The sequence below is a fragment of the Trematomus bernacchii genome, unplaced genomic scaffold, assembly GCF_902827165.1.
Source record: "Trematomus bernacchii unplaced genomic scaffold, fTreBer1.1, whole genome shotgun sequence".
Classification (NCBI taxonomy): domain Eukaryota; kingdom Metazoa; phylum Chordata; class Actinopteri; order Perciformes; family Nototheniidae; genus Trematomus; species Trematomus bernacchii.
In genome coordinates this window covers 11393098-11420471 of record NW_022987593.1, presented here as the reverse complement: position 1 = coordinate 11420471, position 27374 = coordinate 11393098, and the positions used below count along the sequence as shown (strand labels likewise).

Here is a 27374-nt window from a genome sequence, read left to right as displayed (position 1 = left end):
TCAAAGCTAACTATAAAAACCTCCAAAGCATTATTCTTTAGCTCGACAGCTTCCTCCCCTGATACTGTCCAGCAGTTGGAGTTATAGGGCTGAAACTAAGACAGACAACAACAATCTTCTGGCCACGACAACAGAAAGAGAAAGAGCCCTGCCTCTATCTGGAAGATGTGATTGTGAATAGGTGTAATGTGTAGTGTTCATCTGAACTATAGGCAGGCTCTTCCAGCTTTATAGGATGAAGTGTTAGTCTTAATCTTCAGTTTTAGAAGCACAATAAAAATGCTTTCACTTAGTTTTAAAGTTTTAGTCCTGCGTCAAATGTACTTTTTTTAGTCATCAACACAGACATTTGTATTGATCTTGTCCAAGATGAAGGGTGTTACTTATCTGGAGAATGATGCACTTGCACGCTAACATTGCTTGTTATTATATTGCATTGCACCGCAGCAAAACTGGAGCTAGCTTGATCTTTTGTGAAGGGAAAACCCAGTTCTTCTATTTGCTGAAGTTCTCTGTATTTGCACTTCTACTGCCATCAACAGGTTGGTCTTATTCAAATGCATGAGGGTTTATTTTACATTGTGCTAATTAGAGCCCTGCATAGGCAAATACCTCCAGCCCTAACCTGAGTTGTGTTCAAGTGCCATGCCACAGCCTGGCAGTCTGACATTTTTCAGCACGGCAAGAGATTTCTACCAATCCCTTCAGATTCTCTCCAATACAAACAAAACACAGAAATGCTAGTAAATGCTACTCAGTGATTGTGTTATGTCAAATGTTTGTTTTTCATGTATTGTGTCTTGATATTTGTCTATGTTGATGTTACACATGGAGCTGCTGTGATGCAAGTCAAATTTCAGACATGATCTGACCATTAAAGTATTATCGTATCGTAAAAACTACATTTATTATATTCCTCAGAGAGAACTACCAGTGCCACAGGCCATCATTCCCACAATAAAGAATATAGAAGCAAAGGAAAAACTAAGAATAGTCCGAGCTCGGCCTGTTTCTCCTCAGCGTGCCTCGGCCTGTTGAATCCAGACAGTTTTCACACCTCTTGTACTAATGTCAGTATGAACACGCTCCTAACGGGGCCCATGGGTGCAGGCCGCCCACCAGAGGCCTGTCTGTGAGCCGCTCCCCTCCCAGGGGTCCGTGTTTACTTTGCTCATTCATAAAGACACTGTTGTAAGAGGGCTTTGACTTGTTAGTCGGTCGCTCACATGGGACCGCCTGTCTTTGGAGATCCTAATGGAGTCATTAGACCTGGAAACACAGCATGCAGGGTCAGGCAGCAACAAGGTGGGGAGGGTCACATCGTCCAGTTTCTAAAAGACTATGGATATGAAAAATCTGTGTGGATTCCAAAATGTAAGGTCACCTATTATGCAAAATCCACTTGTTCATGTCTTTTCTACATCAACATGTGTCCCCTCTTCTTCATGTCTCTTCTACATCAACATGTGTCCCCTCTGTGGAAAGAGATTCTGAAAGTTTCAGGAAAAAAGATTCTCTCTTTTTGTCCTGATCCATATAAAAACCTGTCTGAAAATGAGCTGATCAGATTTTGGTCACTTGATGTCATAACGATGTGTTGGCTTGTGTAACCATTAACCAATAACCAACCAAGGTAACCCCCCCCCCACCTTATCACCTGATTCTCCTCCTAGAGCACCATTGTGTTCTTTTTAACCAAATATCTCTCATGCGGCTTTCACACCAGCGCTTTTCCCTTTCAAGCTCCGAGCTAGAGCTTTTCTGCTCCCGCTCTGTTCACACCACTCAGAGCCGGGATGGTGGTGCCGCTGCTGCGTCATGACGTCACCGTTTACATCGCTGATTTGCTCCCCAACGGAGCTCACAACAACAATAACGGGGGACTGCGTCGGGTCGATGATCGTGTTGCTTTTAATCATACGAAGCCAGATTAAATTAAATAACGACTTCTCCAACCTTATACTTTTCTCCAGAGTGCCGTGGTTCATTGTTTATTAATGTGTTTCAGCGGCATTTACCGACCGCTGCAGTGCTGGCCGGCTGCTCTTCCACGAGAGTTTATTCTCCCGTTAGCTCCGGGTTAGCTCACACGGCTCTAAAGTATTCACTGTCTGACTGTCACACAAGCAGCTGATACATATCCCCAGTTCCCCTTAAGTGAATGTGTGTCAGTCTGAATTGACGCTGTTTGGCATCACAACGCTGTTATGAAAGTTTCTCTGGTATAACATGGGTGATGTTAGCATAGCAACCGAAGCTAAACTGACTACTTGCTAAGCCGTTTTCTACAGGCACTTTTTACCGGCGTATTTTTCATTATGATTCTACTTGTGATAGTCGGACATGACAACCTGTGCAGCCCATGTATTGATTCCAGCCGATAGCTGCTATAATAACAAACAAAACGTCTGCCTGCTCTCCACAATGATCAATAACAGCGAACGGATGGTCAAAGTAAGGTACAAATAAACAGAATCACACGAAGCCTGGTTAGTGTTGCCTGACTTTATAAAGCGTGTTTTTTTTTTATAAGTGTGTGGTTGCCTTCTAGTCACTTTGCTCAGCGCTACTGCTTGTAGGCAGGCATGACGAGACTCTTCAGTCGACCCATGTTCAGGGGAGGTGGGTTTAGTTTCCTGCACGCCTCGACGTAAGAGAGACGTAAGCGACGCCGCCTCTAGCTCCGAAGCTCTTGCCTCTAGACCGACAATTTTTTGGAGCTGGAAACGAACTGGATTCCGGAGCTATGAGGCGGCGCCGCTGCGGTGTGAACAGGAAAAACCGGTACTTTTCAGGCTCCAGCTCCGAGCCGGCGCTGAAAACTCGTTGGTGTGAAAGGGGCATCAGAGGGGCTCCTTATTTTTCATCTAAAGTAACAGACAGAGAATCAGCACTTTTGAAACAGGGCTGAAACAGAGGGGATTATGGGATGCTGCAATGATCTGTTTGGTGTTTGGAGCCAAACACTTCAGAGACATGTTCTGTATATATCTGAGACCTATAATATATTGATGAAAAACAGTATATAGGGGACCTTTAAGTCGAATTTGCTTTATTGATACAATTTCAAAGGTAAAACAGTAAGGATACACTCTCTGTATCGTACGAGGAGGAGAATAGCACTAAAAGCTACAGGGTATCACACACCAGCAGAATGAGAACATACTGTATGTAATGCGCTGCTTATATGAAACACTCTTGATACATCACCTCGAGGTGAGAGCTGCAGGGTGTGCAAAAGATGTGCCGTGTTGTGAAAACGAACGAGTAAAGAAAAACAAGGACAGTATGTGGCGTGTACAGGAGGATATGTTTTCTCTTGAGACATATGGCTGCACCAGCTGGAGTCCTTATATTGTTGCTGTGATAAGTGGCTTTATTCTCGCCTCGCTTCCTTTTGTTTCTCACTTTTATTGGATTGCTCCCCAGCTTCCTCTTCACCCCAATGTTTATTTCTGCCATGTCGTCTTATTGCAGACGAGAGAAATTTCCCCTCATCTTATCTGGTGTTATTACTCACACCGACACACACTGTCGCTAACTCAATTCAAACACAGGAGGAATTCATAATTCATTCAAATCTAATTCATATCCAAAGACTTGTTTCTGCGTTATATAGGTTACAACAGTATGCACAAATACATGCATTTTCAGGGAGCTTCAACACATTTTTACATTTCAAACAATTAGACATTTTAAATGGACTACTTATCACAGTCAAATTGTAGGCCAACAGTTGAATAGGAGAAAAGGTTAACTCTTGTCTCATTAGTTTCATTTCACCTCCACCCTTATTGTCTCTTGTAGTAGAAAAAACCTTAAACAATCTTTGTACAACCTTAAGGAGGCCAAAAGATAGAAGACACAAAATACAGCATAACAAATTTAAGTCTGAGTTTGTTTAAGACCATGCACAATCCAGAAACCCACACACACACACACACGTTTCTCCACACTGTGGTTATTTAACTTGGTGTGAAGTTTACATCAAAGTCCCAAAGCAAAAACAAAAAAAAGCTTTACATCCAAACATCAGTAGCGTCTGTGTCATCATATTCATGTCCTGTTAAAAAGAAAATGTAACTCAAAAGGTTCATTGATGAAATATTCAGCGTACAAATAGGGAAGGTGTTTTCTTAGCGTTTCTGAAAACAAGATGGAAGTCATCAAACAAAACCTCCACATCACAGCCGACTGCACGATGTCAGAGCGGTGGAGAAAACACCCGTGAATATCATACGAGATGGAGAAAAACAAAGTCATCCCGTGTTATATGTATGTTCGCAGCCCCGTGTCTGAGTGGAGTTACTTCAGATGGTGGTCTGTCGACTGAAGAGGTCAAGGGTCACGGCAGAGAGGAACGCCGGGATGCTCTTCTGGTGATGAAGGTGAAGAGCCATCATCTCTCCCAGAGTTTTGGAGAACACCGTCTCCATGAGCTGCATGCTCCCATTGGATCCCTGCACACACACACACAAACACACACACACATCAAAAGACAATACACACAATATCAAACAATAAGAACCTGGGGTTTCCCACAAATTCCATCTCCAGAGAAAAACTTTCAAAGTGAAGTGAGATCACTTAAAAGTATATATGTTTTTGTCTACAGGGGATTGTCAAAGAGAGTGTGTGTGTGTGTGTGTGTGTGTGCATTCACAGCAGGGTGAAGGTGTCTAAATCTGTGTGGATTAATTAAAAGGAATGAGGAGCAGCTCGGGGCGATGATGTGAAGGAGAGAGGAATGAGAGAACCGAGGGATAAAGTAATTAAAGCGTTGGAGGAAGGCAGCGAGGAGACGAGTCCCACGACATGCAGGGGAGATATGGAGACGTCTGAGAAATGTCCTGTGTCAATGTGTGTGAGATACACAGATCTGTGTGTGGATCATGAGAAGGATTATAACACACGTGAAGGGAATACCCAGGAAATAAATTAAAGTTCTCCTATTATGCAAAATCCACTTTCTCATGTCTCTTCTACATCAACATGTGTCCCCTCTGTGGAAAGAGACTCTGAAAGTTTCAGGAACAAAGATTCTCTCACTTTTTGTCCTGATCCATTTATATAAAAACCTGTCTGAAAATGAGCTGATCAGATTGTGGCCACGTTATGATGTCATAACGATTTGTTGGCTTGTGTAACCGTTAGCCAATCACCAACCAAGGTAACCCCCCCACCACCACATCATCACCTGAATCTCCTCCTAGAGCACCATTGTGTTCTTTGTAACCAAATATCTCTCAGAGGGGCGTGGGGAGGGGCTCCTTATTTTCATCTAAAGTAACAGACAGAGAATCAGCACTTTTGAAACAGGGCTGAAACAGAGGGGATTATGGGATGCTGCAATGATCTGTTTGGTGTTTGGAGCCAAACACTTCAGAGACATGTTCTGTATATATCTGAGACCTGTAATATATTGATGAAAAACAGTATAATAGGGGACCTTTAAAAAAGAACATCCAGAGGGCAAAATCACAGAGATTTAATACGCCATTAATATAATTTCCCACATGGACACTTTATTTACTGAATGTCCAACTCAGTAAATGTTCACCCACCCAAGTGAGATTTGGAGCTAAATAACTTATGATTTAAAAAATAATAATCCCCCATGAGCTCCGCATTATTATTTTCAAAATTGACTTCAGCAACACGACATTGGAAAGTAAAAAAAAAAAAAAAGGGGTAGAAAGTAAATCCTACTTGATAAACCAATTAGTGTGCCTCCTCACACACAACAGGCGGAGGTGAGCTCAGCTGTTCTCTTTTCTCTGTGAACGGAGACAAATCTCTCCGGGGTGAGAGAGAGGATAACTGAACTAATGACATTTGCTAGCTCACTGCGCAGCGCTGAACCAAAGATACATGTAGAGTGGAGAGACACTGAAGGAATAACTTGCTTTTTCAATGTTTTTCTTTAAACAAATGTACAATAAATGCTCCAGAGTTGAGCAATGATGACGTGTTTTCGTAGGTCAACCTAGAAGTAGGTACCGCACTGGTTTCCTTGAGAAACACTCAATGGGCTTTTTGGATTATTGATGAAAATAAGCTCCGTTACAAACTTTTAAGATATCAAAGAGATGTTTGTTCAGTAAGATAAACATTAATCAGAAATACTCCTTTCTCTATTTGTCTCACAGCGGGTACATTTGCATTGTTACAGCAAAAGGGAGAGTGTAGATACAAGACAAAATACAAAGATATTCCCATATTAACATCACTTTTGTGAGTTATTTCTGAGTAAAATGCAATCACCAGAAGTAAATAGCCAATGTGTTGCCATACCAAACAATAATCACATGACACGTAACCATCGCTAAGTTAAAGGTGGACTCGTGTTTGACGTGATGATAGTTTTATTAGCTACTTAATCGTTGCTTATATGACACAAAGAAGATCTACTGACCAATTTTATGTTGTGGAAAATGATGTTACCAAATACCAGTGGCGAACCGCCAGGGCCTTCAAGGTATTCAGAGAATACCCTGGAACACTCAGATAAAACAAACAAACAAATCGATTTAATTATATAAATAAAATGTATTAAAATTAATAAATGAGAATCGTATCTGTGTTGTTGATCTGTAATATTACAGTGTTACGTTGATTTGTTTGTCCTTCTCGGTCCATGCACTACGCATTTCAGTGGTTTTGTGTTAGAAAAAAAAACCAACCAATCAGATCTGTTTCTGGGTCTCTGGGTAGAATATCCTTCAACCAAGGTATTCTATATCCTTGATAGAATACCCCGGCCGTTGCACTGAATGAGAGCGTACCTTTGGACTGACAGTTTGATCAACCAATCATATATTGATTTGTAGCCAATGGGCGTATTCTTTCAGAGTTTCCCTCGGTTCCAGGGTCCTCTAGATTAGAAGGCCCGGTAGTTCACTGGCTCGAGACACAGGATCTAGATGAATGCCACGAAGCAATTCATATGCCGTTTTATTGTTTTTAACGTTGAAATGGCAAGTGCAACAGGTGTAGATGAGGTTGTTGCGGAATTGTTTTGAGTACCCTTTTAAAGATGACAATTCAGTGAAAAGACGGACATTATAACAGCACAGGGGGGGGGGGAGGGTGTGCGTGTGTCTACAGAAGGTCCAGTTGTGATAGAAACGCTTCGCCACTGCCAAATACCCTGTTTCAGTCATCAGACCAATACACATTTCAAAACCCATTGACTTTGAGACAAGGGAACTGAAAGTGCTGAAATGCTAACTCATTATTGGGTTTGAGGATTTATTTCTGCACCACTCTGGAGTGAATGCTGAGTAGAAACTACAATGCTGCTTAATTCAGTTTAAATTGGGGATTCATTTAATGCAGTGATGATTTTGTTTTTAATCTCCACTTCAAAAGACTTAATTGGGTGTATTTTTTTGAATTTGCATTAAATGAGAGTTGTTTAATTCTGCTTCGATGTCTTCCAGAGTAATTTATGACTTAAATTAACACTTTATCAAACTATCAATTGATTATACTTCCGGTCTACTTAATTACACCAGCTGCTTCTTTCGTTGCTGCTTCTTTCGTTAAAATCAAATATTTATACCTTATACTCCAATACCAAAGTACACGGCAACATCACATTCACTCTCATGAGGGCCAGGCAACCACCGTCAAGACATATTTATACAAAAAACCCCAAAACATCAATATTCAGAGGTGTGGGAGATCTGTGCTGAATGTCCCTTTTTCCTAATGTATATGGAAAGTGTTGAAGCTATTCATAAATAAGTTGTTCTTTAATAACATTCATTTTCTTCATACGGCCAAACAAGTCTTATGACCCTGTTGACTCTTCTTCTTTCTGTTGGCAATTGGCTCTTTGTGATGGAGAGAGGAAATGAAGGAGGGAGGAGGATGACATGCAACGAAGGTCTGCAGGAGGATTTGTTGCGGTTTCGTGGTAAGCACCTTAGACCTCCAGGCCACCGTGACACACGACCAGGGTGCTGCTTCAACATGAAATGTGTATTCCTGTCTTTAATTGGCTCATTATCAAAAAGTTAGGAAATCATTTCTCATTTAAAGAGAAGTTGCTTCCTCTGGTTTAGTTGTGTGAACAGACGGTGATGTCATAACAAAAAAATCTACCATTATGTTTTGGGAACTCAAAGAAACTACATGTCCCATAATGCAACATTTCCCCAATAATCTGCTTTATACATGTGAGTATAACCACTTTGACTTTAGTAGTGACTTTCTTAATACATCTATTGCAACCATTTAATACCTGCTGCAACATCCTGGTACTTCTGTGTAAATCTGTAGAACCTTTGCTCAGGTGTGTGTGTGTGTGTGTGTGTGTGTATGTGTGTGTGTGTTTCTGTGTGTGTGTGTGTTCTTCATTTTAAAAAACACATGCAAAGTATATACAGTACTAAGTGGTAGAATGTAGCTAAGCACAGTTTATTAAGTGTTGTTCTTAATTGCAAATTTGAGGTACTTGTACTTTGCTTGCATATTTTCTTTTAGTGCCACTTTATACTTCCACTCCGCCCTTGAGTTCATAATTCACGGTTTTTATTTTAGCGCTTTTCCAAGTGCTCAAAGCGCTTTACATTACATACTTTATATATATATATATATATATATAAGACATGTAATACATTGAATACTGTGGACAATACCCACTGGAACAATTTAGGGTGACGTGTCTTTCCCAAGGACACAACGGCACGACTGCTGACTGCAGTGGCGTCAAGGTGGGATTGAACCTGTGCTTCCCTAAAATGAAACTAAACCACTGCGTCCAAGTGACTTTAATAAGTACGATTTTCGGATTAAAAAGATGTTTAAAAAATATGATGTTTTGAGAGTTTAAAATGATGTTTTGTTATAAATCAAACGAGCCAACAGTTCATACAACAACCGCTTTTTGAGAGTTTGAGAGAAAATGAATTGGCATCTTTGAAAATGTGGGTTTTTCTAATTTCATTTGAATACTTTTGAGTTTGTATGTGAATTTCCCCATTTAGTACTTGACCTACATTCTGCTTATTATACTTGCTTTAAGTCAACACTTGTAACGGAGTATTTTTACACTGTTGTATTAGTTATTTCACATCTGAATTCTTCTTCCATCTCTGTGCGTACTACATATTTTTCTGGCGTACTAAACAGTATGTAAGTTTGTGTGTTGAACAAATTCAAGGTCTTGTTTTCTTTCTAAAATCAATCTTCCCTTTGCTGCCGTGGACACTGCAGCGCGGCTTCTCTAATCACACCGGCTTTCTCCTGACTCTCTCCATCTCATCGCCTCACTCTGCAGCTTTATTTCACTGACGCTCCCTGGTGTGTTCCCTCTGAAAGCTCTGCCATATCCTCAGGCTGCTGCTCGCATCACACACACACACAAGTGTTTGCACACGTCTCTACGAACGGCCGTGACTCTGGTAACATGGAACACATACATCGAAGGAAAACTCTGCGGCCAGTTACCATGGAGATCTCAATGTCTTAAACACCTCTTGCCAAAGTCTGTACACGGAACAGACTTTGGTGTGTGTGTGTGTGTGACAACAACTTGATAGAGGCCCATGGGACCCGAGGACACCCACAGTTTGTCAGGAAAGAAATATGAAGATAACGGCTTCCTTCTCTGGAGAAACACCAGAGACCCCACAAAGCATTTAGATTCCAAGTGTACACACACACACACACACACACACACACACACACACACACACACACACACACACACACACACACACACACACACACACACACACACACACACACACACACACACACACACACACACACACACACACCACACACACACACACACACACACACACACACACACACACACACACACACACACACACACACACACACACACACACACACACACACACACACACACACCACCACACACACACACACACACACACACACACACACACACACACACACACACACACACACACACACACACACACACACACACACACACACACACACACACACACACACACACACACACACACACACACACACACACACACACACACAGTCACAATACACACACACACACTACACACACGAAGCAGCGGTGCTCTGGGTCTCAGATAGAGAAGGAGTGCTGGTCAAAAAAAAAGGAGGTATGCTGAGGGACAAGGCTTCAAAACTATGACAAGATCAAGTATGATGGGAAGGGAAAACATTGAGAGTTTAAAAAGATTTGGCAAGTTTCTTTTTAAGATTTATGGAGACGCAGTCTAAAGACAAAGCTCTCCTTTTATTTTCCAATAAGGATTGAATACATCTGATGTGTGTGAGTCAGACATGTCGGTTTTAAAACTGTTATCTCTACCCTCTTTGCAGCTAAAAGTTTGATTGTTTCCCAATATCCTGTACTATATTTAAAAAAAAGTATTTTAATTGCTACATAATATAAAGAAATTAATGGTCAGACCTAGAGGTTTGGCTGAATGTGAGGTGATTTGCTAACGATGCAATTGGCCAAGTTAGGCTTAGGCGGTGTTTACACGAGAACGAAACCGGTTGTATCCGCTACTTTTCTCTTTCGTATAGCCCGTTCGTTCACACGAGGCCTAACGGAACCGCAGAAACGGACCCCGCAAACGATAACTGGTCCCAAGGTGGATAGATCTGCAACCGGAACGCTCTGGGGGGCCAAACGGCTCCGTGTGTACGCCCTATACGATAATTTCCTGATAACGATGAAGCCATAGCCCCGCCTCTGCTGCTCACTGCTGTAGCATGGTCAGTAGTTACTGTCAGTAGCTACTGACCATGCTACAGATGTTAGTGCAAAATCTACAGCTCCTCTACCACAACCATCAGCAACAAGTGGACATGGAGAATGACATGAACTACATGTTGCTAAATCCACCGCGGGGCATAAACAGAAGGGCAACCATGGCAACCATGCTCGGGGTCTTCTTCGCTGCTTTTGGTGTATTTTGTGGCAGAAGTACAGCGCCACTTACAGGCCCGGCATATGTACTACAGCGTTTCCAGTGGTCTCGTGTGAACGGACACGTTAAATGAGCCGAATGCGTGTGAACGGAATACTTTTTTGATAACGAATTCGGTCCGTTTGCGCTCCCGTGTAAATGGGGTCTTAGGCACAGTTACCTTAAAGGTGGGGTAGGTAATTTTGGAGAAACCAGCTCGAGTGCGTAGAATTTGAAAATACACAACCGCACGAACGCGCACATGACCAATGAGGGCACGAGATAAGTTTGTGCACAGATGGAAGGCTGACAGGCAGGTAGGCCATCCAGTTATTTTAGCCGGGCTGGCTAAAATGATTGGTCGTGCTTTTTACAGTACTACAGCTTCCACAGATGACATTTTTTTATGGATTTTTTGTCAAAGCACTTAAGATATTCATTGCTATCGGGATGTTAAGAGCATTCCATGGAATATAACAAAAAGTGTATCTCGAGCCGGTTTCTCAAACTTACCTACCCCACCTTTAAACTGAATGCTAATTTAAGCATGCTAACATTAGCATAACCATGACACTATAGCTGTGGCAGCAACACAAACATTTGCTAATTGGCACTAAACACAAAATATTTCTGAGGCTGAAAAAACGTCATTCTTTTTGTATCAGTTAAGTATAATTACAATAACCAAATGAACCAAGTGTCAAAGCAAGGGTTTCATAATTTGCAAAACATGTGTACCAAATGTCAATTTGTAGTTAGGCTTACAAACTCACACTGAAATCCCTAAAGCCACCACCACCAATGACTCATAATGTGTGAAAAACAAAGCAAAGGTAGTGTTTGAGCAGGTACTGACACCCTGGGGCTCAGAGCTAACTTAAAGACATTTCCAACCAGGCTAGTCTCCACAGAGAGAGAGAGAGCAGAATACCAGAATAAACAAGGACTGCATAACAACTTAATCACTCAGATGTGCAAAGCCTTCTCACAAACATCCCCCATGATCAAGGTCTTGACTCAGAGCGCCATGTTTTCAACCAGAGCCGTTTTTAGTCCAAACCCAGCATTTGATGCATTTCTGGCTCTTCATAATGCTTTATATTTACTTCAGTGTAGAGGCACTGTAAAATGGTAGCAAATGACATAATAATAATAAAGATTGCTTTGGACACATGTATATCTATCAGTACATGTCTTCTTTTACCTTAAGATGATACGGTACACGGATATTATACCGTCAAGGTAGGATCCAGGCTAGCTCTCTATTCATGAATGTATCATAGAAAAAGAGACCATCACAACCTTTTTGCTTTAATGTCCCGTTTCTAGTGAGAAGACAATGAGCTGATGTAAATGCATGAATGATTCTTTTTGTCAAATTCAAACGATATTTATTGGTTATCTGGAAAATGTCTGAAATGTATACTGTGTGTAAGGATCCGACTCAAACGCATATTTCTTCCTGCTACATCCAGATTGTTCAACATTGCAGGCTGAAGCCCACAACTATAGTGATCGTCATGCAAGGGATGTTTTGTTGTTCCTAAATGTTTCTCCTACCCAACTCCATACTAACATAATCTACATCCAGACAATCCATGGAGAGAAAATACAGAGACAGCATTGAAGCAAAAAGCAGAACTGCAAAGAATCATCACCAGTAGCTTCTCTTGTGTTCGGGACATCACTAAGCTGACGACCAATCAAAACAGAGTCGGCCAGCTAACCAATCAGGACTCTGGTTTCAAACAGAGGGTGAAAAGAGGTGATGTAGCACAGGCAGTATGAGAAAAATAAAGAGCTTTTTGAATATATTGCACGTACATTTGTCAAACTAGAGCAGGGGTAGCCAACACGGTGCCCGCGGGCACTTAGTCGCCCGCAGGGGCAACGTGAGTCGCCCGCGGGGCATGTTCTAAAAATAGCTCGCCAAGCAAATCCAAAATGTAAAAAATACACAAAACAAGAAAGGAAATGTAATTAAAAGAATCTACCCTATGCATAGAGAGAGAGAGAGAGAGAGAGAGAGAGAGAGAGAGAGAGAGCACACCTTTATTTATTTAATATAGCCTAGTTGTAGAAAATAAAGTAAGAAATCATTCCGATGTGTACTATAGGACAGTAGATAAAACAAAAAACAGTTTAAAAGGGGAGTGACTAGTAAAATATGTATAAATAAAAAGAAAGAATGCTAACTAGGTAACATAAGATAAGAATAAACAAGTTTAAATGATTTGTTATTGGTTGTGATCATATTCTAAAGATGTTTGGATTATTTAAAAGTACACAGCTCCCTTTCATCTGAGTGTTGAGAGCTGTTTCCATACATTCATGCTGTGCTCAAAGTGCACCAGATTGATGCATTTCACTTCAACATTTAAAAAAATATCTTCCCGGGGGTTCATGCCCCCGGACCCCCCTAGAGGATGTGAGGTCCACCCCCAAATAAAGCAGGTTAAAATAATTAAATTCAATACATTTTATTTGAGTAAACACTGAAAACGGGTCCCACAGACCCAAACAGCACACAAAGGTTAAAGGTCAGCATATCATAAGGTTAAAGTAGCTCACGACTTGTTTTATTTTTTGAAAGTAGCCCTCATCCTAAAAAAGGTTGGTGACCCCTGTACTAGAGGCACTAAATCCAAATATGAACCTAAAAATAAGCACATTATGTTAAAATAACGTATTGCTCAACTTTCTGGGGAACTCAAATCCCTCAAAGACCCCTGGTTGAGAACCAGTGATCGAGGTGAAGTTATGTGGGGAAAACATGCTGAATATATTGTACATTTTCTCACAAGGGGCAGAATAAAATAAGTGGAAAAAGTGTTTTTCAATTGATTGATAGTTTCTAGCATATACAAGTGCATACTTGTTGTAATGAATACGCTAATGCAATCACCAGGCTAGCTCTGGTAATGTCTCACAGAGGGCCCATACCTGGCTCTTTAAATTACTGTAAATCAAGCTGTACTTATATTGGCTAATCTGCCAAATGAAGTACTTGGCACTAACGTTGTGTTATTCTGTTCACGTACAGTGGAACGATCTTGCACTGGTGTACAGATGGAGTGGTTGAGTCATTGCTGCTTGTTACTACCATTAAGGCAAGATTTACTAACCTATCGAATTATGTTTTTGATTAAAATTAAACATCATGCATTACACGAGGGCTAAAATGTGTAATAAAAAGCAGATTTTATGGCTTAAAGAGAAGCAGAGAATGAGACTCAGAGGGCCACACTGCCGGCTAACACTTGTTAGATTTACTCTCACGTATCCTTATTGTCAGAAAAACAAGTTAATAAAAGGTCAGGGGAAGATTCTTTGAAATCAGCTTTATTCAAATACTGACCTTATCAATGCTCATTTGCATATTCACGCTTCGCTATAAAGTGTTTTAAACAATATCTGACCTTTTTGAAGACAATAAGCTTCTGTTTTTAAAAACAACTGGATTTTTCTCAATCCAGCGGAGCGAATGAGATGCAGTAAGAAAATGCAAGGTGAGGACAAAGTAATAACCAGTTTCAGTTTCACAACAACCGACAGACCAAAAGTTGTTTTTGTTTCTCCGGGATCACGGGTAAGAATGTAACGAGAATAACTTTCATACAAAATCTAAGAAGGACAGAGCTCAACAATGGAGAGGAGGAGAGCTTCCCCATTCATCCCCTCTTTTCATGTCTATCCAATTAAAGGAAATCGATGCTTCCTGTCTTGAGATGCAGGGCGGGGCTTTATAGTGACCTCATCCAACCAAGGAGCTGCATGCTGAATCACAAACACTCTCCTTCTCAGAGAGCAGACGGGGTTCAGAGTAAAGGTGCGCACCCACGCCCTGAGACCGAAACATACACACGAGAAGCAGAAACAAAAAAACTGCCTTTGTCTTCCTGTAAGAGCCATTTAGGCACATTATCTTATGGTACTTATTTATGCTTTGGTGAGCCAATTGGATATTCTTTTAAGTTAACTCAAATGAACTGAAGAACTATGAATTATAATTATACCGGTTTTGTTTAGCTTTTGGACTGCTCTAGTTTTATGTGTTGTTATTATTCATAGCAAGCAGAATGTAGTGCGCATTCTCAGGTATAAATGACGCTGCCAGCGTGACACAGCAGGAGGTCTAGAGAGGAAGTCGGGAAACCTTTTTGACCGCACACATCCGTACGCCTGTTGGATTTGTTTGTTTTATTTAAATGCCGTGCAAATGTTGCAAGGCGGTAGTGGGCCGCCTGCTGATCATTGGAACTTTCTGATAACTTAAATGGAACGAGCAAGGTATTTGGATTTCTTAAACGAGTCAATACTCAAATTCGCCTCATAGACTAAGTGGCCTTTGAAGATTCCTTTTTGCATAATCGGCCACTACACTTCCTGCCAGCGCACAGATGGAGTAAGAGGCAACGATATCGGCTGTTTTTCCTGACCTTGAAATTAGCTGTGTATCTTTTTTCGTAAGATTTCCTCCATTGTTAATCCTACTTGATCTTACATTATTTATAACCAAAAGATTTCGGCACATATCAGACTGGCTTTTATTTAACAACTACCTCGAAGTGGTATGCCTCTGCAAACTCATCAAGAAGCAGTTTCCATTCATGGAGGTCCATAATATCAATTTACATTTTAAAAGGGGCAATATTATGCACATCTTCAGGTTCATATCAGTATGTAGTGTCTCTCCTGGGACATGTCTCCATGCTCTAATGTTCAAAAAGCTCTTTTCTCATACTGCCTGTGCTGCAGCACCTCTTTTCACCCTCTGTCTGAAACCAGAGCCCAGTCTGCTCTGATTGGTTAGCTGGCCGGCTCTGTTGTGATTGGTCAACCGCTTAGAGATGCCCCATTTTTATTTCATTTTTGCCATTTATTAGGATGTTAGCCTTTGCAGATCATTTGCATTCACACAAACCAATATAACACACTACAGGAAAGAGAAAACCCCACTAAGGATAGCAGGGCCTCGTTAAGCATTCGAATGATTGAGTTCCTCAGATATCGGGTCCATAAAAATGAGATGCACATCGTTAGAAGACCGTGACCTTGGACCACCAAAACCAAATCAGTTCATCCTCGAGTCTATGCGGACATTTGTGCTGGATTTTGAAGGAATTCTCTGAGGGAGATCATGATATATCGCGCTCATGAGAAAGGGAAGGACGAACGTACTGACGGAAAACCGTAAATACAAAAAAATGCTTCAGGCAAGAGCTATCGTGGAGGAATAAAGAATTAACTCTTAATATATTTTCTACCACTCCAGTCATCAATCATCCCCCACTATCTCTTCATCTCTCTCTCTCTCTCTTTCCACACCCCCTCTTCTTATCCACACATCACAGCGTTCCCAGGGGCAACACCTCATATCCCCTTTTCTAATTTGTCTGACTAAAGTGGGGTTTCATTTTCTAATTGTTCAGAAACATGTTTCATTGTGCCATGCTGTGATACAGCCCAATTGTGGTTCTAATGATTATATTTTGATCTAATAGCAGTGGGTTTTTCTCTCTCATTATAGTCATAGGTGAAATGAATATTAACTTTCGACCTCGTATTAATATCTTGAATTAACTCTTTCTTCCCACACCACTTCTGATGCAATTACATTACTTATTTATATGTAACCACATCTGATTTCTTGCAACCTTGTTTATCCCATTAGTATAACAGACTGTGCAAAGCTTTGATGTACTACTAATTAGGATTTCCTTTTTTTTTTTTAAACACACGATATAATCAATAGAAAACAAGTCGTCTTTTCATCTTTAAAAGATGACAGTAAGCCTGTTAGTATCATATTCTTGCCGTGCCACTCTCTGCCCTTGGCTGTTTTGATTTGTCTAACTTGCAAAAGCTCTCCGCGTTCTCATTTCCATTTGATGAGCCGTTTCTATTATGTGTTTCTGTGACCGGCAAGACAAGTACTGTGACCAGGCTGCAAAGATCATGATCAATCACCACTCTGCAAAAAATGTAGATTTTAACTCCAGCAGCCCTTTTCATGCCTTTCATGAAATGCTTAAAGACAGCTTCACTGAACCTTTACAGACACTACTGTAGCTGTACTGTTAGAATAGATGCTTCCCACTGAGTGTGTATACGTGACGGATGGGTCTTTATTAAGGTGGTGACATGCAGTTCACAGATCAGCTGACCTCTGTCTCCGCTCTCCCCGCTAATGAGGGGAGTTTCTTCTCCGTCTCCGTCTCCCCCTCTCCGTCAGGTTTTCACCTCCCTCTGCTGCATATATGTATCTCTATGAATCTCTATGCTGAGGTATGATGCATTGAAGTTCAACAATAATTCTCATTTACACTTTTGCCTCTTAAGATTTCCACCTCTTCTTGTTTTTCCCCTACACTGTCCCACCAACAGCAGCATCAACAACAACAACAAACCATTCCTGTGCATGCATGGCGTAGCGGCTGATTGGTGGGGGTGAAAAAACAGAAGGCAAATTAATTGAATAATCAGAAGTATGCAGATGAATAGCTTTCAATTTAAATGCAGATTTTGGCATTTTTTCTGCATTCGGAAGGAGGAGGATGTCAGAGAGAGAAAGAGATAGGAGAATCATTTAATCAACTCAATTTCTATTCATATTTATATTCTAATCAGATATTTGTTTACTGTTTTAAAAGCATTCTTCTTAATGATAAATACAATGACTATATATCAAAAAGGAAATGATTAAGCAAGTTGCTTAGTGAACGACTGATCAACTTGATTCTCACTTCCAAAAATACATAAAACATGGAGTTATCTCTTCAACTTCAGTTTCTAAATATTTAAAGTGGACCTATCATGCTATATTTGAATAATATAGTATAGGACCATACCTATATAAGGCATATTTATAATTTTTTTTTTTCAAAATACCAAACAGATCATGCATTTTAGCCATGCCTCATTTTGCAGCTCTGTTTTTGCAAGGGCTGATTCTGTGAGAACAGCACCACCTACAGGCCTGGCATATGTACTACAGCGTCTCCAGCGCTTTCGAACGGCAATGGCCGTGGCTGTCTCCTCCTGATTGGTGGAGTTGGCCCAATAGCCGTAGCGCCACTGTCCTGACGTCAGGACAGTGTTCAAATCTGGATCAGTTTTTATCAGATCCGTTGCAGCCCCTTTTTTAGAGATTTGGGTATGGAGGAAAATAGAGAGGGTTGTGTTTTCTGACACTTGGTGAGTTCCCTGGAACACCGGGGACACATATTCATGTATAAAAGACGTACAAAAGTGCATTTTGCATGATAGGTCCCCTTTAAATAAAGTTAACATTATCCAAAGATGTGTTATAAATTAATACTTGATAACCATGGTGGTGGTTTAAGCTCCCAGAAAAGCCACTAATGATTGTATATTCCTTCACTGTTGGTTTTTAACTATCATTTTTATAATAGAGAGAAGCATATGCTATACGGCTCTGTCCTGGATGTCACTTTTTATGAGAAATGGGGAGCTTATTAAACAGCTAGTTAGAGGATAAAAATATGCTGACCTCTTTGTAAAATAAAAATAAAGCCGGAGGAATCACATCCGAGTTTTCACCATTTCAATTCCAAGCAACACGCTCCAAGTGAGGAAGAAAAAGGACATTTCTATGCAGGCGGATTTTCAGCCAGAACTCAATACACAACATGCTATGCATTTCAGATAGGGCTCCACACAAAAACAAGCTTAGCTGGTAAACAAGATGTCGTTGTTTGAATGTTAAGAAGTTCAGCAACAGGTGAGTTTTTCTATAAAGATTGAGAATCTGCAGTAATAATGGGTTGGCATTTTTACAGATACAAGTTTTGAGCAGACGTGTTCTGCAGCTTATTGAAATCATGCATCGCTGAGACTCGTACACACGGGGAAGAAATGTCTACCTGATTTGTTCATTTATTCATAAAGAAATATGTAAAACATAAATCTGTTTTTTATTTCAGGGGAACGTCCTTTACCAACATCTTGTTTAAGGGAACATTTCCTTCTCGTTACATGTTGGGTTGATCCATAGTTTATTATGAATACATTTGTTTAAAACACAACAATGGCTGTACCGTCCTCATTTTTAGATTTGACAATAATCTGCGGAAATATTATTTTGTTAACAAAACAAAGAGAAAAGTTTAAAGAAGCAGACATTTGCAATGGCTAAGACTTTGTGCACGCCCACAAAAAGAGTGTTAATGCAATCAAACACAGACACAATCTCGCCAACACTGCTTTCTAGAGAGAAAACTGTAGCCATACAATTGATATGAAGCGACGAGTCATCCCTGTCGCAGCTCAATAACTCCACCACTTCTGAAATTGCAGGTTAAACATTTTAAATAAAACAAGGTCGAAAAAGTTGCAGCCAAACCGGAGGTATCGTAAATTAGATTGCATGTATTCTCTGCGTTCTCAAAAACATGGGGCCACCTTCCCACCTTGCATCTAACCTCCAACATTTGGAAGTCGGCGATTTGGCCTGCTGCTCACTGCTGTAGCATGGCCAGGTGTCTATGAAAGGTAACTGTAACCAGAGGTGTAATGCCCTGAGTAATGGGCTACACTGACCCCAACCACCTGAGGTCAAGAGGTTAAGGCCTAACATGAACCAATGAGGCTTCAGCTACTAGAACTCAAGCAGAGATGAAGAGCAGGTTCAGGTCTTGTTCAGTCTCTTCTCTCTAACTCCCAGATCAGTTCAAACTCTTCATGCAGCTCCCTCTGCAGACACACAAAGCTTTATACAACTATTTGTACATGCAGGAGCACTCCCTATCAACATACTTTGATGTTCTCCTTTAGAAAACATGAATCAATAACATCGATTCTCTCGTCAGTACACAATCAAAGCCAAGTCCATGAGCTCACATGCTCGCAGATTTGCTAAATTCACAACAGAAAGAGCCGATATAATCGTGCGTCTGACTTTGTTTCTTGATAAACGTTGAGTTATGAGGACACCATTAAAGTGAACCTGTGACGGAGCTGCAGAGCCTTTCCTCTCCTCAGAGAAAGTCACAACCTCAGGTGGACTGTGATTCTGGTGTATCACGTTACCATGGAGACAGCAGACATATGTTAGGAAAAATCGACCAAAGGAGCCAGTGACGCAGACAATCGCAGAGACACACACACACACACACACACACACACACACACACACACACACACACACACACACACACACACACACACACACACACACACACACACACACACACACACACACACACACACACACACACCACACACACACACACACACACACACACACCACACACACACACACACACACACACACACACACACACACACACACACACACACACACACACACACACACACACACACACACACACACACACACACACACACACACACACACACACACACACACACACACACACACACACACACACACACACACACACACACACACACACACACACACACCCTGAGGGCATGCAGGACAGGAAACTGTCAGGAGGAATCAGAGTCAACACACTCCTCTTTCTCTGCGATTTCAACTCCAGGATATCTCTCTGAAGGTTTAAGCACATAGAGTCAAATCCATAGAACATGTGGTTAATTTATTCACTCTTGTATTCCCATCAGCCTTTGTGTTTACTGTTTATTAGTGCTTTGCTCATGTTTATCTTCATAGCTTTTAGCTATACATCAGTGAGTGTTTTGTTTCAGTCAGCAAGCCTCCTTTCTTTTCCCAAAATATTTAAAACACCCACTCATCTATCCATTTCATATTCATTTCATTGCTCTCAGCTCTCTCTTACACACATGGAGAGCCATACACACACACATGGAGAGCCATACACACACACATGGAGAGCCACACACACACATGGAGAGCCACACACACACATGGAGAGCCACACACACACATGGAGAGCCACACACACACATGGAGAGCCATACACACACACATGGAGAGCCATACACACACACATGGAGAGCCACACACACACATGGAGAGCCATACACACACACATGGAGAGCCATACACACACACATGGAGAGCCATACACACACACATGGAGAGCCACACACACACATGGAGAGCCATACACACACACATGGAGAGCCATACACACACACATGGAGAGCCATACACACACACATGGAGAGCCATACACACACACATGGAGAGCCATACACACACACACACACACACATGGAGAGCCATACACGCACACATGGAGAGCCATACACACACACATGGAGAGCCACACACATGGAGAGCCATACACACACACATGGAGAGCCACACACACACACGGAGAGCCCCACACACACACGGAGAGCCCCACACACACACGGAGAGCCCCACACACACACGGAGAGCCCCACACACACACGGAGAGCCCCACACACGGAGAGCCCCACACACGGAGAGCCCCACACACGCACACACACACACACACACACACACACACACACACACACACACACACACACACACACACACACACACACACACACACACCACACACACACACACACACACACACACACACACACACACACACACACACACACACACACACACACACACACACACACACACACACACACACACACACACACACACACACACACACACACACACACACACACAACACACACACACACACACACACACACACACACACACACACACACACACACACACACACACACACACACACACACACACACACACGTATTTAAAGATAGGCGACACATTTGCAAAACTAACAGATCTGTATGCATATCAAACACTTTTGTCTCAAAGAAGGCTTCTGCCACAAATTGAAAATATCATCTATTTTTTATGTATATCTTTTTTTAATTGTATGATGTTTTTATCACAGCAGTGTATGTTCAAGTATTCTCAACATTCAAGTTGGCTTTAATAAGTTATGTCATATCGTAGGGGTGAATGTAATGATTGACAGCTTATCTGAGTGAAGCAGGCAGCAGAGGAGTTGTACGAGAGGAGATGTAACTTCACCTTCCCTAACAGTCACTGTGTAATAGAGCATGTGTCAATGTATCATGAATGTACTTTGTGGAGTTAATACGGTTTGTGGTTGTGTCTCTCTAACGAAACAGCTACCCTGGTGCTAACGTAGCAGCTAGGTTGCTCATGCTAACAAACGGTGGCCTCCTGATTGGCTAAAGTGGCTAAATTGACTGGATATTGTCACTGTCACTTCAATCCCCTAATGCACCAAATTCTGGGTCAAATGTCGTTATAAACAGTCTGTGTTTTGGTTCAATGAATACAAAATATATGGATTCAGGTGTCCTTCCAGAATAAGTGCAGTTGTTTTGTCAATAAAACAGAATGACAGTTAGATGAGATGTAGGCATAACCCTCTAACTGTCCTTATTTTTAAATCATCTCTTATTGATTTTTTTCTTACACCTCACTGGATGTCAATAAGGTTGTTGTGCAGTGACTGCCACTCAGTTTAAAATGAGCCCACTCATTTCCCTTTGCTCTATAATCAATAAAATAAATGGTTTAAGACGAAAACTATTTGATCAGCCTTTATCATTTCAAGTAGCTGCCACTCTGCCTAGTACACATCACAGTGGAGTGCCATTAGATCTGATTGGTCAGAAATTGAGAGTCTGTGTGAGAGAGAGCCATAAACCTTTCTGGCTGCAGCTCCTTAAACGCTCCCGTGGCCCGAGTCTTATTGGCTCTGCCGCCAGAAGCAACCCTGACGGTCAGAGTTATTTTAAAATTAAAGGGGACCTATCATGCAAAATGCACTTTTGTACGTCTTTTATACATGAATATGTGTCCCCGGTGTTCCAGGGAACTCACCAAGTGTCAGAAAACACAACCCTCTCTATTTTCCTCCATACCCAAATCTCTAAAAAAGGGGCTGCAACGGATCTGATAAAAACTGATCCAGATTTGAACACTGTCCTGACGTCAGGACAGTGGCGCCACGGCTATTGGGCCAACTCCACCAATCAGGAGGAGACAGCCACGGCCATTGCCGTTTGAAAGCGCTGGAGACGCTGTAGTACATATGCCAGGCCAGTAGATGGTGCTGTTCTCACAGAATCTGCCCTTGCAAAAACAGAGCTAGAAAATGTCAAATTGAGGCATGGCTAAAATGCATGATCTGTTTGGTATTTTGAAAAAAAAAAAAGTATAAATATGCCTTATATAGGTATGGTCCTACACTATATTATTATAATATAGCATGATAGGTCCACTTTATGCTATAACAGACAAATGACTCAAATTCAAGCCACACACACACACACACACACACACACACACACACACACACACACACCAAGTGGCTGATAAAACAGACAGCTCATTAAGACTTGGCAGTGTTCATAAACTGTACTTTATTAACTGTCCTCTTCCTTCTCCCACTCTCATACGGACACAAATTATCTTTGTATTTTTCAAAAAACACACTTATTTCTTCCTTAAAGGGGACCTATCATGCAAAAGTGCATTTTGCATGATAGGTCCCCTTTAAGCTATAGCAATTTTTTTATATATATTCTGCTCTTTCCACGCATCACCTCCCCTCCTCCATACATTCTTTTCTTTCCCTCCATCTGTCTGTGGTGAGAAGGTTGACAGTTAATTGGGAGTATGTTTTAATGAGCTGGCCCTGAGATTCTATCTCCTCCCTTCATTAGGAAGGGAAGACAGGGGAGAGAGTGTCAAGGAAGTAAAGGATGAGCGAGAAAGAGAGCAAGGGGAGGAGGAAGGAAAAAAAGGAAAAGATAGAAAAGTCCACCGCTCGATAAAGAACGTCTAGAAGTTTCCAGTCGGCGCTGTGGAGAGCACGGCTAGGTGTGTTTGTTTGTTAATGAGCTAATCAATAGCAGCGATGTGTAAGCCCAGCAGTGGGTCTGCTTTGGGAGATTACGTACAGAGACACACAACTTGTAAGAGGTGTTTGTCTCCACTATGCCTCTGTTGTTGTTTTCTAAACCACTCTGACTAAACCTGAGTTGTTAACTGTGGTTCCTCAATTTCAAGTCTTTATAGAAAAAATTCACCGCTTCATTTGAGCAACTACCTGTCTCCAGCCAGCATCATTTTATGCTGAAAAATAAATCACAATTTTTCAATGTCAGACTGATTTTTAGGACCCAGTGTTTATCTGAACATATACATTGGTAAATGTCAATGTAGCAATGCCTTCCTCTCCTTGAAACTTCTAAAAGAAAGATGTTCAAATAACTCAGCGGAGGTGTTTATGTGGCTGATTAGCAGAGCCTCATAAATACCTAATCACTGATGTTAATCAGCCCTCTCACCTAGGGGTGAACTAAGAATATAAATTACACACATGCCCCTGTGGACTCAAACAACACCAACTTCCCCTGGCATAATCATTCTGTCAACAGAGCCATTTTAACATAACATAGCATTAATGCTTTATTAACTGACAAACAGAGATCTAGCTATGACTAAGTAGCTTCTGAAAAGTACAAGTTCTTGTTTGCAGCACTTTGAAAGAACCACACAGTTGCAGTCGACTTTGACTCACACAACATTTGATCTCCCACCGCTCAAAGGGCGGCTTTAACACACATTATAACTTCTGACTTTATTATGTTAGGTGCTGTTTACACGAGAACGCAAACGGTTGTATCCGCTACTTTTCTCTTTCGTATAGCCCGTTCGTTCACACGAGGCCGTAACGGAACCGCGGAAACGGACCCCGCAAACGATAACGGGTCCCAAGGTGGATAGATCTGCAAACGGAACGCTCTGGGGGGCCAAACGGCTCAGTGTGTACGCCCTATACCAGTGGTTCTCAACTGGTCAGGCCTCGGGACCCACTTTTTCCTTTGTCAATCAATCGCGACCCGAAACCACTCAAATCTATTCAACAAAAAATCGTGCTGTAATATATACACTTTTCAGCATACATTATTAAAGTGAAGTACAGTGCATATATCCCTTCACAGAACTGAAGAATGCTTTTAAATAAGGTTTAATGAGATGATGGAATCAAAGCTGAACTGTAAAACATAAAAAGTCACACATGCTGCCCCCAGGAGATTTTTAGAAATACTAACATATAAACTACGCATTCTGGTAAATAAATCTATTACTACCCGACATATTAATAATATTTTATGCCATTGTTTGTTTTTCACTTAGTTCTGAAGCTGAACTTGCTTCTCCACACAGAGAGAAGAGCAAAGAGTAGAGTCGGTGTGAATTACTTTCAATTGTGGGTAAGGGTAGATAGTTCCCATTGTTCTGTGACCTGTCAATCATCAAACCGGGGGTCATATTTCATTATGTGTTCATTTTTATCTGACATCAGCAAAGATGTTTTATTGAGAAGATGATCACTACGTGACAGAAGTTTTCAAAACCGTTTATCGTCGGTACTTCCAGTCCAACGCCTACTGCATGCACAGCGTTAGAAAATCGGGCCTTCAAAATAAAAGCTTGCATTTTTTCCCAAAAAAAAAAAATACGATAATTTTCCTGATAACGATGAAGCCATAGCCCCGCCTCTGCTGCTCACTGCTGTAGCATGGTCAGTAGCTACTGCTACTGACCATGCTACAGATGTTAGTGCAAAATCTACAGCTCCTCTACCACAACCATCAGCAACAAGTGGACATGGAGAATGACATGAACTACATGTTGCTAAATCCACCGCGGGGCATAAACAGAAGGGCAACCGTGCTCGGGGGTCTTCTTCGCTGCTTTTGGTGTATTTTGTGGCAGAAGTACAGCGCCACTTACAGGCCCGACATATGTGTCAGCACTGTTGAAGTTGTTAGCACTGTTAGCTCTTGGCCATGTTGAGAGCTGTGTTAATTTAACAGTTGATTAGTGAGAATATATATATATATATAGCAGACAAATAAAAAATTATTGTTATAAGTTATTATCGCCGAGTCATCCGAATCCTTTTTTAACAACACTGAATAAGCATTTAAGGCTTTTTACGGATGAAATGTGAGGAAATGATTCTAAATTACATCCTCCGAGCTAAATTAGTGACAAAGCCTTTCTTGCAGTCATAATAACTAACATCAGTGTGTCTGTCTTCCATCCGTGCTGAGACTCACTCAGGTTTGAATGAGGAAAGAGACACTCATTTGACAATTTTAACTTTTCAATTACCAAATTATAGCAATGTTAGAGCCGAAATGTGAAAGCGAATAAAGGATGAAGAAATTATTCCAATGAGTGTGAGACATAATGAAAGCCTGAGAAGAGAGAGAGAGGGAACGTGACAGTTGCAGGTTAAACAGCTTACACCATAGGAGGGGGATTTGGCTGCCTCTGCTAGAGGGGGATATTAGCAGGATTATCTGGCAACCCTGTTGCTGGGGTGAATAACATTAGAATCCTATTTGTAAAGACTCCTCTGCTTCCTGTCCACAATCCTCCATTTACTCCACACTTACATCCTACAATTAGTCCACTTACATTCTCATAACCCCAGATTAAACTCTCACACACGCGTGTAAAGAGCATGTTATGAACGTTATGTATATTGTAGGGCTGACATGTTAATTCTCAAGATTAATTTGGAAACATTATTGGGTTAAAAAATGTACGCAAATGAATCACATTAGGAAGTTTGACCCTATATTCCTCCCGTTATTCCAGATTAAGGATGTTTACAATTAATTGCATGGCAGTGAAAAGGCCAGAAGAGTGAAACCACTGGACATCAATTGCAGCCGTCACTCCCTTGATTGTAAAGGCACATCTAATCCATGACATTTGACAGATAGTGATAGCAATATGATAGCAGCAGAGAGAATACTAGCATAGGAGCATGTGCTCTGTTTAGCATATGTTATAAGGAGGCTCATCACGGAGGCTCTCTGTGACAGCTTTGACGATCATTTTGTGTCCGAACGTGCCAATAATTGCATTTCGTTATTACAAAACCAGACTTGTATTTGTTTTATCTCCCCTAAAACACAAGTAAATACTAGTACAGACCAGCAGAAACTATACAACAAATGGAAAGCCATTCTGATCACCCTTTACTCCCCTTCTCCATTCCTTAACCCTTTATCCTCTCCTCTACATGTCCCTGAAAGAAACCCATACAGACCTGCATTCATGATGTGCATTTCAGTATATTGATATTCATGTGCATTAGTGTGTGCACTTCTTCAAGTGTGAGTGTTCTTCTATATGTGCGAGAGTTGTATTCCATTAGTGGTACAGGCCTCTCTGCTCCCATAGGCCACCAGGCATGTGTCATACACTCAGATAGTGGGGGAACACCCTGAATACTAATACAGGAAGTGCTAGCATATATTTTTTTGTGTGTGTGTGTGTGTGTGTGTGTGTGTGTGTGTGTGTGTGTGTGTGTGTGGTGTGTGTGTGTGTGTGTGTGTGTGTGTGTGTGTGTGTGTGTGTGTGTGTGTGTGTGTGTGTGTAGGGAAATAGGTGCGAGT

General features: G+C 41.3%; 1 protein-coding gene across 1 annotated transcript in view; it reads right to left on the bottom strand.

Moving 5' to 3' along the window:
* Positions 1–3031: 3031 nt before the first annotated feature.
* The window catches only part of mad1l1 (mitotic arrest deficient 1 like 1), a 74397-nt gene continuing 50054 nt past the window's right edge, over positions 3032–27374 (bottom strand). The window contains 1 exon segment of the mRNA XM_034130446.1: positions 3032–4460. Coding sequence (XP_033986337.1) covers positions 4311–4460 — 150 coding nt within the window. The 3' untranslated portion in view covers positions 3032–4310.